Raw genomic sequence first — 19,998 nt, 5'->3', positions numbered from 1 at the left:
CCCGGACGCGGGCGGGCCGGCGGCACACGGCCCCGCTCCGGTCCCCTACCGGCTCCCAAACAACCGGGCGGCCCTGCCCCGCCGGGCCCAGCATCCCGGGCCGGGGGGGAGGCGGCCGGGAAAGGCCGCGGCTCCCAGCACCGTGGGAGGAGGAGGAAGGGCAGGAACGCGCCTCGGCGGCGCCCCCTCGGCTCTCACGACGCAGCTGGGCCAGGCGGCGGCTCAGGCAGGCGGCACCTGCCGCTCCCGGCCGCCTTAGCCGGCAGCGGCCCCGCGCCGCCCCCGCCCCACCCCGGCTGCCTTCTAGGGGCGAGGGCAGCCGGGCGGGGGCGCTCCCCGGTCGGCGGGCACCCCACCAATCGCCGGGCAGACGGCTCGCCCCGCTGGGCGCGGATTGGCTCCCTGCGGCCGAAGTGGGCGGGCCGGGCGGGCGCCGCCGGAGCAGCCACATCTACCGGGCTGCGCTTTTCAAACGCCGACTGTGCGGGTGCGGCGGTTGGCGGGTGCGTGGGCCGGCCTGCAGCGCGTGCGGGCCGTTGCGGCTGACCGTTGGTCCGCGAGGGGCTTCTTGGGAGTCCGGCGGAGAGAGGTGAGCGCGCCCGAGCTGGGGTTGCAGCTGCCGGCCTCGGCTGCCGCGGATGAGGGCGGGCGGATCCGGTGGTGCGCTAGGTGGGTGGTGGGAGCGTCGTACTGCCTCCCCCACCCGGTGTCAGAGCTCGCCGGTGCGCGTCTCCCCGCCCCGGGGAAGCGCTGGCGGCAGCATCCGGAGGCGCGGGAGTGCCTGTGAGGAGAGTTGGAGCGTACTGCGGATACCATGGGCCGGGTCCCGCCCTGACGCCGGCGGCCCGCCCCGACCGTGTTTCAGCGCACTCGGGAGCGGGCAGCCCCCGCGGGTTCTCGTTGCGGTAGCACAGGGAGCAGGGGAGGGCAGAGGCGAAGGGGGTGCTTCGTATCCTTCAGCCCTCTCCGGACGGGGGCTCGGTCACGGGGGGAAGGCCGGCCCGGGTGTGGAGCGAGGGGACGAGAGTGTGGGATGCGGATCCTCCGCTGCCCCTCCTCGCTCGCTCTGAAAGGGGAGCCTGGGCTGGCCGTGAGTGCTTTTCTCTGCCCCGCTGTCGCTCGTGTGCATCTAACCGTTGGCTGCGGAGTGGGGCAGGTCATCGCCGGAAGGCTAAAGCGCGGCTGAGGTAAGGAGGTGTGAGGCGACAGCCGGCTTTTCCGCGGGGACGTCCCCCGGGGCTGGCGATGAGTGGAGGGGGACGGTGCCGGCCGCGCAGGTCGCCGCGGGGCTCGCCGCTCCGCCGGCCCCCGCAGGGCGCTGGGTGCCTGCCACCCGTCGCCGCCGAGGGAGGTGTGGGCCCTGCAGTGTCGCGTAGTATCCTGGTGCTGCTCGTCCGTGGTCCTTGTCTGCTGAAGCTGAACGTCTTCCTAGCCCGGAGCAGGGACTTGTCTTTTCTCGGAAACAGTTAGATGAAGTGACTTTTGCCCAGTTAAAGATAGCTTAGCGGGAAGCTTTTCTTTAATGGGAAGCTTGCAAATTTCTGAGAGATGCATATTTCTGACGTCTGTTACTCAGGGATTTTGGTGCAACGTGTAACAACACAGGTATCACTTTTAATTTTGGAAATGTTAATGTATTGTGCCTTTTTTCATAGCTAATTGGATTTGAAATTGGATCTCATTCTCCTGAATAGATTGTGTGCCTGTTTGTGGGTTTTTGCCTGCTATGAATACATGTTTTTCTCTATTCTTGATGATGCCAAGCTAAAAAGAGATGTGGTTTCTTACTAGAGAAACAGTTAATTCAACATAAGATGAAAGTTCTCCTTAATAATAATTCGTTAAGAATAATGATATAAAATGAAAACTTACATAATAAATTTGATAATAGTAGGCTCTTAATCAATTAGGTCAATTGTCTAATATAAATAAAACTTTTTGTGCTGAAGTACTGCAATAACAAGGTAACTTGTTATCTTGTAACTCTGAGGAGAGTCATGTAAAATTTCAGACGTCTGAGTCAGTCTCTTAATGATAAGAGACTGTCATATAATTGGAGAGAAACGAATGCGTGTTTGTTACAAACAAGGTGGTTCAAAGGCTTGTATGTTAGATTCTATTGTGACCCCTTCATAATCTTTTAAGAAGTTATTTCATGCTTATCAAATGCTACTTTGAAGATATTCTTAAACTGTGTAGTATTTTTTAAGATCAATTAAGACTTCTGTTCTGATCATCAATTAAGACTTCTGTTATCCTTCAGTAACCTTTTTCTGCTTTGCTTTTGCATTTCACCTGAAGAGATGCTTCAGGCCTATAAATGTGAATGCCAAAACCCAGTATTTTTACTGTTTGGTTTTGGGTTTTTTTTAACAGTAGCAGAAATAATGTGGGTGGGTTTATCTTCATAATGTGCTGTTCTACTGGTTTATTAAGGTAATTTAATCAGGATTACTACATCACTTCATTCTAAATGATCTGAACTTGCAAAGAGGACGTTGTCCATTGATGCTGCTTTCTGACAATCTAGTGTTAAAATGAAACTTAGATGAGCTATGAGTGAGTTTAATAAGAAATGTGAATCTTCCCACTGGAAAAAGACTTTTTTTTTTTCCCTGTGGTTAGCTATTCCTGCTGTGTTGCAGACAACAAACATGAAGGAGTTTTGGTTAAGTCCCCCAGGGATACCAGTTAAAAGTGTAAACTTAAGGGAATTGCTGGAACTTACCCAGAATCCAAAGAAGAGTTAAAGCTTATTTTCAGAAAGCTTAAAAAAAAAAAAAAAGCACATATCATTAATAGTTAAGTAGTTATTAGCATTTTTATTAGAACTGAAGCTTATCCCTAATATTTTATGGATATGCTCTGGGGTGGGGGGAGGAGAGGAACCTTATCTCAAATGTTAAAAGTATTTAAAAAAAAAAAAAGTCTTTCAATTAATTTTCTTAGGATGTCTTGATTAGTATTCCTTTCAGGTTTTATTTTTACAGCGATTAAATGTGTTGTTTTCAGGTCACTACTGAACAAACTTAATGCTTTTCTAGACTGATAGACCTAAACTCCAACATTTGTATACTTTCTTGCACTGTAATTATGGGATTTCCAAAACTCTTAATTATTTTGCTTTAACAGGTGACTGGTAGAAGAGAGAGACCTGTGCCTGACTATGTCGAGGAGAAAGTTGGAGAATAAAAGCCTTTCTGGCTTGTTAGCCACATCTCTGCAGACACAAATCAAGACAGACAATTTCCACAATTTTTATATGCTTGAATCGAAAGAGCTAGGAAGGTAATATTATTCCTATTTATTTTATTTTAGTAAGAGGAATTTCTGCTGCAAGAGAATTCTTTGTGCAATGATAGACCTTTTCTGGCAAACTTCTATGGTAGATGGGCAATGAAGTATGCCTCTCCCCTCCCCCACTCCCTTCTTTGCAGTATCCAACAGATTCTCTAGGGACTAGGAAAAGGTACAGTGAGACATAAGTTGCAAGCCTTTTCCATGTCAGAGGGATTTAGCCTGCTTTTATAGGCACGTAGATCTGGGATTATGTTCCTTTTCCATTTCCTCTGTCTAGTCACACATCGCATTCCAGGTACATAAACTAAAGAAGAGATGACATAGGGTAATACTGCAAGACAAAGAATGGGGATTTTGAGTTGGTTGTTCTGGTTGTTTGGTTGAGTTTTTTGAAGTCCAGAAAACAAAGACCTTTTTCTCTCCTCCTCCTACCTCAAGCGCTTAGTCTAAGTTTCTAACAACCTGGTGTTTCAGAGTAGTTTTGCAGCCTGCTTCCCTTGCTTGTGTTTGCAACAGTAAAATAGGAAATAAAAGAAAAAAAAAAAACCCTTGGTATTTATGATACTGTTTCAGGAATCTGAGTTAATGCTTGTTTGAAATCATTGGGTTAGTTCATACCTTGAAAATATTCAGGGAATTGGGTGTAAAGCTGTGCAAATGTAATGCCATGGTCATGTTTCCAAGCTCCTTGAACAGAGGTGGCACGGGTCAGTTTTATGGTTGTTGTGCCTTGCTGTGCTACATAGTGATCCTTTGCACCTGTAACTTGTTTTGTCAGCAAAGATGCTCCTCTACACGTGATTTTGTAAGCTCTCTAGCCTTCATTGTTCTCTTGGTTTTGGTTGTTTTCTTTTCCCTAGCATGTGCTTTATCTGGTGCGCTTTTGTAAAAAGTGCACCTTGTAGCCCATAACTTTTCTGTGTTCTTACCCCTTTGTCAGCTCTAGTTTTGAATTCTAGGCTCTATGGAAGCAGTTTATATGCACTATCCTCTAGAACTCCAGTATTCTTAAAATGTTGGATTTTCAGATTATACATGGCTGTGAGATGGTATCTAAAGCAAACAAGTATAGATTTTGTGTGGATTCCACAACACAGTCTTTAATACATTCTGCACGTGTGAAACTGGGCATAACAAAATAAGTGCCAAAATGCAAAGAAACAGAAGCAGAGTAGTATGTTTTCCAAACATATTTTTGATGTTTCCTGGCCTAACAGTGTGTGTATGCATTTTTTTATGTTTTAAGTGTTTACAACACTTGGTAAGTGATGTAAAATCCACCTTTCTTTGTAACTTCTCTAAAAGATTTAATATGCTTTTCTTTTCACTTGCAATTTTCTTCTTCCTCTTCAGGTTACTTAGTAAATGGTTCTTTTGTTCTTCTCTGCTTAAGCTTCCCAAGTCCCATTTCTTCCTCCCACACCCTTATCTTTTAGGTCCTTTGGTATTTAGGAAACTGACTCATGAAACAGGCAGGTTCTGTTTAGTGGGTTAAGTAGTTTTGTCCAGCATGTGGATGGCTTGGCTTCTTTTGAAGTAGTTGAATTTCTGTGGTTTATAACTTGGGATATGAAAACAACTTGAAATCAGTTTTTATCTTGTAAAACTGGGCTGTAAAGTGTGATGGTTAAGCAGTTGCTTTGCAGGCAACAAGGAATGGGAACCACTTTGCTTGCTTCAGTGCAGCACTTCAGATCTGACGTTTTTGCATTTCTGGGGAAATTCCACTGCTGTAAAACAATTTTGTGTCTTAATAATTTTATCTTAATAATTGGCACACTACAAATACAGTATAAACAAGTGGAAATTTTTACATCATCTATCTGGAGATACTGCTGACCCTCAGAGCTGTTATACCCACAGTGACTAGAAGGAAGATGTGCAAAAACTATCGGGGAAGATCTCGCTGTTCTCATGAAACTCAACCAGTTCCCCTTTTTAATTTTAGAGAAACACTTGTGGTTGACAGGGTGATGTGATGTTAAAATGAGGCTGACAGGGTGATGTGATGTTAAAATGAGAATGTAAGCTGTGGGGGAGTATCTTAACCTTTGGAATATTATGAAATTCAGCTCAATAACTTCAAATGCTCTGCAATAATAAGCTGGTTTAACAGTTGGGAAAGGACTTGGCCATTTCAGGCTTACAAATAGTTGCTAAAATAAAGAGTGTGCATGTATCAGACTGTAAATAACTTTTACCTCTTAAATTAATTTTTGGTTTGAGTTTTGTACTCTTACCTTTTGAAATGTAGTGCTTTAAAAAAAGGGACAAAGAAATCCTGCAACTAATTGATGTTGAAATAAATGATGACAGAGAAGCTGTTTTGTTGAATTTATTCCTAAATAAGCGATAGCAGTATGATTAAAGGTCAACTTTACATGTCTAATAATTTAGTCAGATTTGTACAAACTATTTAACATGGTTATTTGCAAATGGAAGTCTGATTTTTCATGAGATGCTCATACCTTTTTTGATTAAATACTGAAGTCTAGATTTTTTCAAAAAAGCCTCAGACATGCCTTTTTTTAAGAGATGTTCCTTTTAGGCACTGGCTTTTTTGTACCAGAAGAAAGGCAAAACCTGCAGGGCAGCATAGTCTATTCTACTAAAGAAGCTAATTTTGTTGAAAAAGTGCAGGTCAGAAAACTGTGGTAACAAAAAACATGCGTGGAAAGGCGTTGCTTTTTGAAGACATAAGTGTAGATCTCGTTTTTTTGTACACAGTTTTATAACTGTTTTTAGACCTTTACACAACTTATTTTAGCCCTTCAAGTTGTTGTTGTTGTTTTTTTTTTTTTTTTAAATAATGTTTCTTGTATCATTTGAAGACACTTTGCAAGTATGCAACTAGGCATTTCTGGGAATGCAAAACTTCTGATTATAAAACTTTGTTTTTTCAGGAGTTTATAACTTGGCTTGAAAAACTGCATTTTTTCCCCTAATTTTTTAAAAGGTCAGCTTGGTGTTTTAACTACAGTATGTGGTTTTCTTTTAAAAACATTTCTTTGCCAAAATACATTTTTGTTTCCATACCTAAACAGTTGGCTAGGAAATAAAGCAGCACACTCTGTCTAACTGTATTTGAGAAGGAGAATGCTAAGTAGCGGGTGTCTTTCTGTTAAGATGTTTTTAAACATTTTGCAGATACCTGGGGTTTTTTTTTAGCAGTACTACATGATTTGTGGAGGGAAATGTTCTTTATGACTCTAAAATTTTCTGCACTGAAGACCTTTCCACCCACCCCAGCATACAAATATGCTTTATTTTCTGTGTTCATTCTCTACATTTCACAGGGTGTTGCTTTGTTTATTATTGTATCCTATAGGTGAAATAATGCAGTTTTTTTTTTTTGTTGTTTAACATAATACTGCCTACCTGAACAAAGCCCTGAGCAGCCTGGTAGGATCTCATAGCTGGCCCTGCTTTAAGCAGGAGGTTTTGCTAGAGACCTCCAAAAGTCACTTCCAACCGGAGTTATTCTATGATTCTACAGTGAGAACGTCCATGTAACCTGATACTCTCATTTAATGCTTAGCTAGTCTGTATAAAGGGAATTCTACTGGGTGTCACCAAAGCTTCATCTAGCTTGGTATCCTTTCTCCTACAGTGGCTGAAAAGTGAATGTTCAGGGAATAGTGTAAGAACAGGCCAAATATGGCATTCCCCTGTAATTATTATTTTTTTTTTTTAGCTTCCAAGTATTTGCCATGCCTTTTTATTTCTAATGGCAATTTACATACTTTTTATGTCTTAGCTCTTAATGTTTTCCCTTTTATTTTGTAGAGGAAGATGTGCTGTAGTTAGAAAATGTATAGCTAAATCCACAGGCCAAGAATATGCAGCTAAATTTTTAAAGAAAAGAAGAAGAGGTCAAGACTGCAAAGCAGAGATTCTTCATGAAATTGCTGTCCTTGAATTAATGAAATCTAATCCTCGCATAGTTAATCTCCATGAAGTCTATGAAACAGCAAATGAAATCATCTTAGTGTTGGAATAGTAAGTATGCTTTCATCAGATATTCCACATTTGTAGTTACAAATCTGTCAATATACTCATTTTTTGCATGAGTTGCCTGAACGCCCAGAAGAATTACAACAGTACGCTATATACGTTATGCTAATATTTCATTATGATATACTCCATAAGCACTTGGGGACTTTTTTGGTATGATTTATTTTCATGTAAATGCAAGAGTTGAATCAATTGCAGTTAATTTGAATCTTTGGTTTGTACGTGTGTGTTGCTATGTCAAACAATATGGAATAAGGCATAAAACAAAATACACCAAAACCTACAGTAGTTCTGTACTCCAAATTTTAAAAAAATGGACTGAAAGATTTTTTTTGACAAAAAGCTATCAAAAAATAAAAAGAGGTGATTCTTTTTTCTCACTGCATAACTCAGTTTCATAGACAATGTCACTCAATTTCAAACTGAAATATTTGTTGTGCCTTTAAATACTATCTCAGGAGGATAATTTTAATTAAAACTCGCCTGTTTAATTTGAGCAGATTATTTCTTCTGCTAGTTGGATTTTTGTAAAAAAAGCTTTGAACAATTTTCAGATCAGGCTAACCTCATATAAAACCTGAATACAAACTCTAGGGTGTAAATTTCTTTTTTTTTCTTAAAGAATCTTTCATGCAAGCTGACTGGAGAGAATGTCCTTGAATCCCATAGAAAGTGCATAGTGCTTTGATGCATCTTAAATCATACCAAAAAAAAAAGTAGCCACTGATACCAAGTACACAGATCTCGGAGAAGCTGAGCATGTCCATGTTCTATGAACTTCAGTCACTGCTTGACATTTTTTGGTGACTGAAAACTTGCAATTCATTTGCGGGTTCTGAGCTTCTAAATGTAGTGGTTTTGTTGTTTTAAAAGTGTTTGGCTTTTGGAGCTGTTTCCTCCAAAATTCCTGTATCTTTTTAGATGCCCTTGTGGCTTCTCATAAGCTCTGAAAACAAGTTTAATTTGGGAATCTAATTTGAATTATCTGTCATATTTGCTCTATGTGAAAATGTTTGTTTGGAATGTAAGGAACAAAAATGCAGTTTGTGAAATTAATTCGGAAAGTCCCTCTCTAGGTAGGATTTAAGTTTCATGTACAAAGTATTTGAAGAGCTGTTAATGGTGGTCTACACACACAATGATAAATTCCTTCAAATTTTCTAAAGAACGTAGCTAGATAAGCATAAAAAACACTTTTTCCTGGAACTAGATGATCCCTAGCATATTATTTGTATTCTGAGAAGACTAAAAGAATAAATAATGTAGAAGTAAAGACAAAGTCCAGATTACAAGTTTTGAACTTCTTATCAAGAACAAGTGTAAGTTCACATAAAAGCCATACTGGTTTCCCTGTTTCTGTTTCAGCTCAGCTAACTCTGTCTTGCTTATTAAAGCTCTGTAATGAAACGACTTCCTTATGCTGCATTGGTGTTAATGGTCTACTTCGTAGTAGTGTTCAGAAGTCTTGCAGTAAGTGTTCCTAGTTCTGTTGGGATAAGCAGAGGGCTGAGTACGCTTCTAAATTATGCCCTTCTGTAGCAGAATACACAGATTTTTTTGTTTCTCGTTATCAGAACTCTGAAGCAGTACTTTTAAAGAATTGCAAGAAATGAGTCTTTTACTCATAAAATAGTTCATAAGCATTTCCCATTTAGCCATATTTTTCCTCCTACATGTGGTCCTTGCTGTTGTTGGATTGTATTGGTGGGGTTCTTTGGAAGATGTAGTTGTAAGAACCAGTTTGAGGAAGCATGCATCTTCTAAATAAAGGAGAGAAATGGATGCTCGCTGTCTGTGAGGACTCCCAAATCCTTTTCAGCGGAGCTGTTCAGCTCTTTACTCATCTGGTTATCCACCATAATGTAGTAACGTGGATACAAGAATACCATGGGAGACATTGTTGAAAACCTTGCTAAAGTTGAAGTAAATGACATCCACTGCTCTTCTCCTCGTCTGCATTTTGTCATAAAGGCAAGTAGGGGAAGCATTACTGATACCTCACATAGCTCCAGCAGGTTAGTGACTGTGTTCATCTATGTTGTCCATTATCTAACTTTTTTCTTTATAGACTCTATCATTTTGCTAACAATGACATTCAGGCTTACTGATCTGTAGTTTTGAGGTAGCTCTTTATCCTTAAGAGAGACAGAAACTTTAGGCAGTTAGAGCAGGCTGAATAATGATTTCAAACCCAACACGAAAGGAAACAGCTGACACTGCGGCAAAATGTAGAAGTATAACTAATAAACCACATGTAACACGGTTATTTCCATGCTTCCTTTATGCTGTACTAATAGTAGGGTTTTCTGTAAGTAAACAACAGCCTTTTTCTGAGGAAGACATATTTGAGATGCTGTGTGAAAACATGAAGCTTGTCAGTCTCATCTTTGTTGTTAGTGTGGAAATGGTAGATTTCAAAGTGACAGAGCTGAGTCCTTGTATTTCGGAGTATTTTGTGTGTACTAGAGTTCTGGAAGATACTGCTCACTAACTGAGTAGGTAGCTGTATCATCATCAGCATGCTAGATTTTCTTCTCGGTACCTCTGTGATAGAAATATCTGATTTTTAGCCTTCCATCAGAATGGCAGGACCTAGGGTGACAAGTATGCAGTTTCCTCCCACTCCAGAAATAGTCTTCAGCAAATCTAGCCATTCATTGCACTGTAGTTCTTATATTTACACCACAGCCACATCATATAAAAAATGATGATTTTTACTTCTGAATTCAGAGAACAGGAATACTTCCGAGCTTTCTTGCTTTGAATTATTTATGGAACTGGTCTAACAGAAGAAATTTTAGATTTGACTTGAAGAGAAAGCCTGTTTCTGTTAGGGAATGATGATAGAACTCATCTTCCTGAAGGCATCTTCACACTCGCTTACAGGAAAGCATGCTTGAGGGTACCAAAGCGTTATGAGGATTTCAGCCACAAAGTTCTGTTTCACTGTCTCAACTGCTGTTGCCGGCTATGAGGAAAGAAAAAGCATCATCAGATTTTGTTTTTTCCTTTTCTAAGTGCTTATATGATGTGTCTTGGCATAAGTGTGTGTAAAGGAAAAAAAAAAAGAAAAAAATAACAATATTCCCAGCCTCTCTGAGAATATGAATATGATAAATGAATATATATTATATAAGTAGGTACTATATATAAGATTTTTGTCCTCACTTAAGCTTGAAAATTCAAACTTAATATGTAAGTGTTCTTGAATGTGTTTCAGTGCTGCTGGAGGAGAAATATTTGACTTGTGTGTCCCAGATCTGGATGACAGAATTGGTGAAAGGGATATTATAAGACTTATAAGACAAATACTTGAAGGACTTTGCTGCTTGCATGAAAACAATATTGTTCATCTTGATTTAAAGGTGAGGCTGCAGCAGACTTTTTATTTTAGTACTTTATCTTCAATTTAATATTATGGTAATCAAAGTAATTTGTTAAATACATAACAAAGATGAGGGGAAAAAGCAGTGTATTAGATTAAATAATTTTTAAAAATAAAATGTAGCAATAAGTATTGCATAATAGAAACTGAAATGTCATTTAGTACATTGGGGGTTTTTGCAGCTTGTATTTTATTAATTGAGAATTAAATCTTTTCTATTCTAGCCTCAAAATATTTTGCTGAGCAGCATCAATCCTCTTGGTGATGTAAAAATTGTAGATTTTGGTATGTCTCGGAAGCTTGAGAATTCTAGTGAACTGCGGCAGATCATGGGAACAACAGAGTATCTAGGTATGGAAGACTTGCTTCACAATTTCTGATGTGTGGTTTTGAGAAAACAGAAACAGTTCATGTAATGTGCTTATCAACTTCTTAGTCATTACTGGAAAAGAACGACAGGACGAGGCAACGTTTTGAGCTGTTCTTTTTTTAGAGTAGTCAGCAAATATTTGCACAAAAAAAATCCCAAATTATATCAATAAGTGCACCTCTAATTTCATGCTATAGCATTTGCTATGATGCAGACTGTTAAATCAAGAAATTTTGGCTGTTAAATTCTTTTGATTAGAGTTGAAATATAACATTAGCATGCACAAAGAAATGTTCTTTGAATTAGGAATGCTGTTTAGTACGATGATTTAATGAGATTAAAATTTTCCTCAGAAAGGGAAAGATTGCCGTTAACACTTGGCCCTCTATGAGGGGCAGGTTTCCTTAATGATCTAACTACACTCAATTTTAAGACCACTTCAATCTGTAGTGAATAACTTGCTATCTAGCATATGCTAACAGCCACTGATCCTAAAATTGGCTTGGTCATCTGGCTTTGCAGTGTTAACATGCCGAAGGCTTTATGCATTCCCCTTAAAAAGCTATATACTTTAAAACCTCTTAGAAGAATCTTTTATGTGTATGCATCTGTTTAGAAAATATCTTGGGACTTGGATAGAATAGACTTTAGGCCATATAGTGCTATTTTAGTGTGAACCAGTTAAGCATTGGTGTGTCTAATCAAACAGAAATAACTTTTTTCCACTCTTGTGGCTTGAAAATAATAATTTTGATTATTGAAACTGCATGTTTAGTCTCATAATAATGGTTGGCAAAAAACTGCCAGAAATTTAGTGTATGATTCAAAGCCACTTGAATAATAGATCTATTAAAGTGTTTTTCTTCTCCTCATCTCTTTCTCTAGCTCCAGAAATCTTGAACTATGATCCTATTACCACAGCTACAGATATGTGGTAGGTTGTATATGTTAATTCATTTTATTGAGGTAGGCGTGACCACTTAACAATCTAGGGGCCAGATCCAGACTCTGATGCAGTTTTACTGGCTTCCAAGAATACCCTTCTGTTGGTGTGCTGACCAAAAGAGGGAGAGTTGGGAGGGGAAGGAGCCCTCAGAATATAATTCGGGGCTTACAGGAATTACTGTATACGGGTCTGGTGCACACCTAGTAGGGAATGCAGGTGGCTTCTAAGCATGCAGAGTATAGGTATTTGTTCTAAGGGAACAATAACAATGATTGGATAGCATACTTTAGTTACTCTTGGATGACATGCTTCAGGTATTAACTACTCTTGGACGCTCCTCCCTCCCCACTTTTGTATCATTAAATACTTTTATTATACAAATGGTAAGAAGTATTTGAACTTTCTACTTCTTATCTTTAGAGCAATATCTGCAGAATGAGTCATAAAAAATGAGACAAGTACCTTATACTTAATAAAATTGTGGCTTAGTTTACCTTTGTAGCCTATTAATTTCATAAGCTATGTTAGTGAAAAGGCTAGCTTTGGGATGTTTCCTTAAAAACATAAAATATTCATATGCTGCTCTTAAGCATCTGAATAATTGAAATTCAGTTTTAAAAGTTGCTATGATCTAATTACTCCTTTGAAATTCTCAACTTGTAATAGTAATTAAATCTATTAGTGAATGTTTTTTAACCACTTATTTGCCTGCTTTTGTGGGAAGACATAAAAACAAACTATTGGTGCTCTACTCAGAATGACAAACACAGCAGCTGCATGTTTCCACACTGTAATGAGTACTAAGGTTTGATCTATCAGATCACAAAACCGTTTTTATTAGGCGTCAAGAAACCATCTAAGGCTTATAGTAAATCACATGATGTGTGGTACTCACGTTCATGTTCTTAGGGAAAAAAACATCTCAGCAAGAGGATACTGTAACACAAATGTCGATTGTACAGAAAGGTTGACTAAATCTGTCTTTGATACTTCATCCAGAATTGTAGTGAAAGATGGTTTTTATTTGCATGCAAATTAGAAAGTCTATCTTTTTGCAGTTCTATCATCCAGAGTTGCCATATGTCCAAGAATGGGCTGTGTAAAAGTGATATATTTCCTTTTCCTAACAATCTCAGTGGGAAGAAAATGGTATATTGAAAGTAAGCAATTTTCAAAAATCCCTTCATTGGGATATATACATAGCTTTTATTGTATGTGTATGTGCATACACGCTTGAATCACATAAGTGAGATGTCACATGATATTTCTAATTCTTTGAGTGTGGCATACATCAGGAAGTTTGATCTGCAGCATAATAAATATGGGAGGTATATTGTTTAGGTATCCTAGTAGGATTATACATTGTGTTCTTATCTCAGGAACATAGGTGTAATATCATACATGCTGCTGACACAAGAATCTCCATTTGTGGGAGCTGATAATCAAGAAACTTACCTTAATATATCTCAAGTGAATGTGGATTATTCAGAAGAAACATTTTCATCAGTTTCACAGCCTGCCAAAGACTTCATTCAAAAACTTCTTATAAAAAATCCAGAGTAAGTAACAAACTCCTCCAGGCAAAAATCTTATCTTTTGTGTTTGTGGAGCACCTAGAAAAAGTGAGTGTTAATTTGGAAGCTTAATACTACTAATATGATCTGTCAGACATTTCACAATGTATTGGTATTATCAGCTGGATATTTAAAAGTGTAGATTTCTGCTTTTCCGTAATGTATTAAAAGGATCTTTGGTTCACCGTCTGGCTATTATTGTAGTCAGGCTTGTGCTTTGAGTTTTGTGTTTTGTATTTTTAGTTTCTTTATATTTTCATTCAGAGGACAGATTATTAACAAATCTGATGAAATATATTCTAGAAAGGTCACATTCTTGTCTATAATTTAACCTTTTATTGCACAACTGGGCAAACAAAATGCAATCTTTTTGATGCAGTGCTTCCTTGCTTCCTGTCTTATCTCTAACTTATCTTTCTACTTTAATAATTTTATATAAAAACTTGGCAGTCTTGTGACTGAGCATATACTCTTCAGAAATATATAGTGTTTTGCCATGTTCAGTCCTTTAAAAAAAAGTTCTTAATCAAAAGTACAAACTTCTTTTTGTTTGTAAGGCACATTTCCATAACTTTGCATTCTTTGGGAGTTCAGACTCTAATCAAGGCCTTTCAAAGTAGCTGAACTTTGAGAAGATAGTCTTTGAGAGGGGGATAGTTATAGACATCAACTGTCTGCGCTTGCTGTATAGTGTTAAATCTGGATATTTTTTAACTGTTGCACCAGCAAATGCAGTAAAAAAACAAACACAAAAACCCAAAGAAAAACACCCTAAAAGGTACATGTGGGGTAATAATATTTAGTAAAGTCAGTTAGTCATGTTCTACTAGGTATGGTCAGGTATTATCAATTATAATGCTACGTATTATCATTTGTGGTGAGACGGTAGTCCCAGTCTTCTTCACGGAGCCTGCAGCAAGCAGGAGCGACGCCGTTGTTTGGTGGCGAAAGAGGTTCTTTGATAGGAAAGGATGATGGGAGATGATATCCATGAAGTGGCTACTTTTGACAAAATAACGACTCCATATACACTCATGTCTGGACAGGATCAAGGATGAACAGTCCTTTCTATTTTGGCATCTCGCATAGAGGGTTTGTCAATATCTGGAATAACTCGCAAAAACCATAGTATCATGAGGGAAGCAATTATGAATAGCCTCCTTTGATAAATGTTAGTGTGGACCTGTGGGATGTTTGACATTCTGTCATAGTTACTACTCTACTTGCTTTCTTGCTTCTGGGCATCTCAGAGTCTTCATTACATCCTCAATAACTTTTTTTTTTTTTCCCCCACCCCCATTCCAATTCTTAATGACTATACGTTCTGGAATCTTAAGAGGAAAAATCTGTCCTCAGATAGTCAACTCTGTAAAGTTGCAGTTCTCTGACCAGAAAATATTCATGTTCTGGTAGAGTTAAGGACAAGTAGTGGGCTCTATTGCATTTCCAGCAAGTTCTGTGGAACTTAACAATGCAGAACACGATGAAAACTGTAGTAGCACCATACTAGGTTATCCAAAGGAACAATTTTGTAAGTCTGTATTTTGTTTGGTAGTAACTACATTTTGGAAGGGTTTACATCAGTTTATGATGAATTGCAAGAGTAAAACACTGCAAAATGCCAGACAGAATTGATGACATCTTGTTATTTGGCACTCCTTGAAAATCTAATGACAGAATATTCATTAGCCTCCCCATTTACAATGGTCTGTATAAAACATAGGACTTCAAAAGAATAAGCACGTGCACATATAGATATATATACAATGTTGAAAACATTCCAAGGGACTATGAATACTGGCTGAGAAATACCTGTTCCTTGTTCTGATGAAAAGCTTACCAGTTCTCACCCTCAGCAGCAGGGGAAACTGTCAAGTAAAATTTAGATGCGTGTTGCCAATACTTAAGCCTTAACTATAATAGGGTCTATTATAGTTTTTTAGCAGCAGTGGTAATGGTGGAAAAACAGCAATATTAACTCTTTAGTGTCAGTTCTGCTTAAGATTTCTTAGCATGTGTCAGAGCTATTTTAATTACATTTTTAGTATTTCTGAAATTAACTTAAGCAACTTTACCCTTTTCTCTTTCAAAGGGAAAGACCCACAGCAGAGGCCTGTCTTTCTCATTTGTGGTTGCAGCAAGGGGAGTTCATACTCTTATGTAGCCCTGAAGACACTTGTTGCTCTTCTCTGATGCCAGGACACACAACAAAATGCTCGGAAGAGCGGAATATAAAATCCACTTGTAATGGTACCTGTAGCAACAAGGAAGACAAAGAAAACATTCCAGAGGACAGCAGTACAGTCTCCAAACGTTTCCGTTTTGATGATTCATTGCAGTATCCCCAAGACTTCATGACAGACTTCGTATGTTAATGTGTAATATAGACTTTTATAAAATGAATTTAGCATAATCTATTCCAGTGGCGAATATAAGATTATGGCTTGCCAATTCGTGCCGCTTTGGCATACTGGAAATGCACTTTGATTCTTCTATGCTGGTGCTTCTTTTTCTATCCGTTGCTGGCAATGGATTTAACTCCTGAGAAATTGGGGTTGTTGCACCAATAAAATGAATTATTTTTTTAAGAAGATATAATTAAATATTTTTGCACTTTTCAAGTTTTAGTCCAAAAATGATGCCAGAGTGAACAAACTAAAACCTGAAAATGAGTTTGTGTAAACTCAAGCTTTGCCAAGCAGTGGTTGAATACATGCACGCTTTTATGACTAGCCCTAATAAGAAATTGGTCTAAGCAGGGAAGCTGAATCTAGCTGTCTTACTGGGCTTATTTGTGACCATTCTTATCGCTTTAAATGGAAGCTAACGTTGGTATGTTTTGGGAATATGATACATCTGTTGGGGCCACTTGGAAAACTGCTTTCTCTCTAGGATCATTAGTAGTTAAGGAGATGTTTCTGCCTTATAGATCTGGTCCACTTAGGGATTATAATGCATACTCCGTGTGTTTTTCCTGTGTCGGATCTCTGGAATGGTTGAATGGAAAACGGGTAGATTGTCAGTCCTTGTACTAGTGGTCCTTTGCTTCTTATCAGTAAGTTATATTTGAAGAGGATGAGAGGGTCCCATGCTGATGTGAATATTTGATACACTTGTTAGTTTGCTTTCATAAAACCTCTGAAATAGTATCATCTACCTATATTGACCTATTCCTCATCTTAAAACAAAAACAAAAAAAACCCACACCAAAAAACCCTAAAACAGAAAGCCTCTTTAAAGTAATAACTGAATAAACTGAAAATAATCATTTTTGCCAGTGAAGCTGCAATTAAAAGCTTTTCATTATGCCTATCTAATTTAGAAGTGCAGTGCATCTTTCTGTCAATTATTGTTATCCATAGTAACTTAGCTTCATGCCCGCTCTGAGAAATGGACTGCAGTGTGTTAGTAGTAAAGACAAACTACCTAATAATTGTTCTAAGCCTTTAAATTTGGTTTGTTTAGTGGGTTTGTTGTGTTTTGTTTTTTTTTTTTTTTAAGTTCTATCCCTTCCACTTCCTCTTTCTGGGCTCTGAGGAAATAATGCATATGCCAAGTTTTGACTTAGAGCAAATACCAATCATGCCTTAACAGCCTGAAACTAATACTGACAAGATAAAATCCTAATCGTAACACTGAGGCTAGAAGTCTTTTTGTGTAGGGAATGTATTAAAACTCTTATAAATATTTTGAAAGTAAATGGCACTTTAAAATACTTCTGGGATTTTCCACTCCTCAGAGCTTAAACTTAATTGTCTTTGATTTGGTTTGTTTTGTACAGTAAAATATCACAATCTGATAATATTTTTCAAGTGTGCCTGTGGACTTGTCAACTGACTAGTTAGGCAGATTGAGGTTTTGGAACAACATATGATTGAGGGGTGAACATAATGAGTGGTAAAAGGTTGTATCTTATCCTTCTTGGCACAAGGAAGGAACAGGTTTTTTTTACAAACAGATTTCAGTATAAAGTATCACCATAATGCATGGGGGAATTCAGGACTGTTGTCTCTTTTGGGTGACACTCATGTCAACAAGTGAGAAGTTGACTGAGGTGTAAGGCATGTAAGATTATCTTTCAGCTTATGTTTGTCAGAAGAAGTAAAAGTTTTTCCAAGACTTAATCTCATGTGAAGTGAAGTAATGGATACATTCAGCATGGATGAAGCTCAGATGCCAAGGTATAAATGAACCACACTGAGTCTTCTCTATGTATTAATTCTCATGTAACTTTTTTCAGTGATACTGATAATATATATAATTATAAAATGGCTTTGCTGGAGGCAGTTGTTGGATTGTGTTCAGGTACCTTATACCTTTTACTTTTCAAAGTCCTTGGGTTTTCCCAGTTGGAGTCTTATCTAACCTTTTTTTTTTTTTTTTTTTCCTACCAGCATGGAGTCTAATTTGATCTGGGTAAATTAAAAATACAAACTATTTTATACATACTCAGAAGTTAAAGTTCACTTAAGATAAAGAAGAAAATGTCAAGAATCTGTAACAGATAAAAGGAGAAAAAAATGTTTATAAAATAGTTAAATTTTAAAATTCTGCAAAAATATTACTGAACTTAAATTGCAACTGGGAAGCTTGTGAACGTCTTCGTACATTAGTATTGTTTTTAACATCTGGAAAATAAAGCTGAAAGCATATGCCAGCACTTTATCACAAAGTTGTTATTCCTTAAGATTTTTACCGTGGTATCTGATGTTTACATTTCTTACTACTTTTGGAGCTAACTTATCATTAAATTTAAATAAATGAAAATTGGTCTTATCCAAGGAACTTAAGTTTTGAAGACTTTATTTGTACTTAATGTAAACTTAAAATATACCTTGAATCAGATTTTTTTTGATCAGTGCGTTTGATTTATTTAAAAATATTATTGTGTATGCATAACTTCAGTTGAATGTAAATACATACATTGTAGACAATTGTTAGCCCATCTTGCTTCCTGCCATATTACTGGGAATTACAAAGTGTAAATGAGTGATGAGTAACATTTTAAGATGACTGAAGTCCTATTTCTATGCAGTTCATTACCTTTTTATATTAAAAAAATAAACTTTCCCTTTTTTCAAAACTTAAGTGTTTTCATTTCTTCACAGAATCAGAGAATGGTTGAGGTTGGAAGGGACCTCTGGAGGTCATGTTGTCCAACCCCCCTGCTCAAGCAGGGCCACCTAGACCTGGTTGGCCAGGACCATGTCCAGATAGCTGTTGAGTATCTCCAAGAAAGGAGGCTCCATCTCTCTGGGCAAGCTGTTCCAGTGCTCAGTCATCCTCACAGGGAAAAAAAAAAAAATTCTTTATGTTCAGTCAGAACCTCCTGTGTTTCATTTGTGCCCATTCCCTCTTGTCCTGTCACTGGGTACCACTGACAAGAGCCTGGCTCCATCTTCTTTGCACCTTCCCTTTAGATATTTATATATGTTGGTAAGTTCCTGCCGAGCCTTTTCTTCTCTAGGCTGAACAGTGCCAGCTACCTCAGCCTTTCCTCATAGGAGAGATGCTCCAGTCCCTTAATCATCTTTGTGGCCTTTTGTTGGACTCTCAGGTATGTCTGTGTCTCATGTGCTGAGAAACCCAGAACTGGACACAGTACTCCTGTGCTTAGTAGAAGGGAAGGACCACCTCCATCAACCTGCTGGTGATGCTTTGCCTAATGCAGCCCATGATACCATTAGCCTTCTTTGTGGCAAGGGCATGCTGCTGGCTCATGCCCAACTTGGTGTCCACCAGGACCCCAGGTCCTTTTCTGCAATGGTGTTTTCCAGTTGTTTGGCCCCAGCATATATCAGTGTATGGGATTGTTCCTCTACAGGTGCAGAGCTTTGCACTTCTCCTTGTTGAACTTCATGAAGTTCCTGTTTCCAGAGATCCCTACGGATGGCAGCATGACCTTCGGGTGTATCAGCCACTCCTCCCAGTTTTGTGTCATCTGCAGCCTTGCTGAGGGTATGCTCTGCCCCATCAACCACATCATTAATGAAGATGTTAAGCAGGATTGGACCCGGTATTGACCGCTGGGGTACACTGCTTGTTACTGATCTCTAACTAGATTTTGTTCCACTGATCATCACCCCCTGGGCCTAGCCATTCAGCCAGTTTTCAGTCCACCTCGCTGTCTGCTCATCCAGCCCATAGATCAACAGCTTGTCTATGAGGATCTTACAGGAGACAGTGTCAAAGGCCTTGCTGAAGTCTAGGTAGGCAATGTCCGCTGCTCTCCCCTCATCTACCAGCCACTCATTTCACCACAGAAGTTTATCAAGCTGCTCAAGGATGACTCCCCATGGGTGAATCCATGCTGACTACTCCTGATGAATCATGAACTCACCAGCTAACTTCCTGGAACTGTTTTAAATGTGCCTGGTTTTTATATAAAAAAAGTTTATGTTCCTATATG

At 38.8% G+C, this 19,998-nt stretch overlaps 1 protein-coding gene across 2 annotated transcripts; it reads left to right on the top strand.

Moving 5' to 3' along the window:
* The first annotated feature begins 433 nt into the window (after positions 1-433).
* STK17B (serine/threonine kinase 17b) lies at positions 434-18,664 on the top strand. 2 transcript variants are annotated; one of them, XM_075512480.1, is made up of 8 exons: positions 434-589; positions 3,133-3,288; positions 7,087-7,299; positions 10,535-10,679; positions 10,924-11,050; positions 11,955-12,003; positions 13,395-13,574; positions 15,682-18,663. In XM_075512480.1, exons 2-8 carry the CDS (start codon positions 3,167-3,169, stop codon positions 15,962-15,964), a joined length of 1,119 nt encoding a protein of 372 aa, XP_075368595.1. In that variant the 5' UTR covers positions 434-589; positions 3,133-3,166; the 3' UTR covers positions 15,965-18,663. The 2 variants fall into 2 exon arrangements, with proteins under 2 accessions (XP_075368595.1, XP_075368596.1); XM_075512481.1 differs by lacking the exon at positions 434-589 and adding an exon at positions 994-1,187 and having other exon boundaries at positions 15,682-18,664.
* Positions 18,665-19,998: the final 1,334 nt, after the last annotated feature.

The sequence above is a fragment of the Mycteria americana genome, chromosome 9 (assembly GCF_035582795.1).
Source record: "Mycteria americana isolate JAX WOST 10 ecotype Jacksonville Zoo and Gardens chromosome 9, USCA_MyAme_1.0, whole genome shotgun sequence".
NCBI lineage: Eukaryota > Metazoa > Chordata > Aves > Ciconiiformes > Ciconiidae > Mycteria > Mycteria americana.
The sequence above is the reverse complement of the archived record's forward strand: the minus strand, read 5'-3'. Positions and strand labels throughout refer to the sequence as shown.

Coding starts and splice junctions, on each gene's coding strand:
- STK17B (XM_075512481.1), top strand. CDS start 3,167: ATGTCGAGGAGAAAGTTGGAGAATAAAAGCCTTTCTGGCTTGTTAGCC. Junction 10,680..10,923: donor TTGTTCATCTTGATTTAAAG/GTGAGGCTGCAG, acceptor TTTCTATTCTAG/CCTCAAAATATTTTGCTGAG. Junction 11,051..11,954: donor GGGAACAACAGAGTATCTAG/GTATGGAAGACT, acceptor CTCTTTCTCTAG/CTCCAGAAATCTTGAACTAT.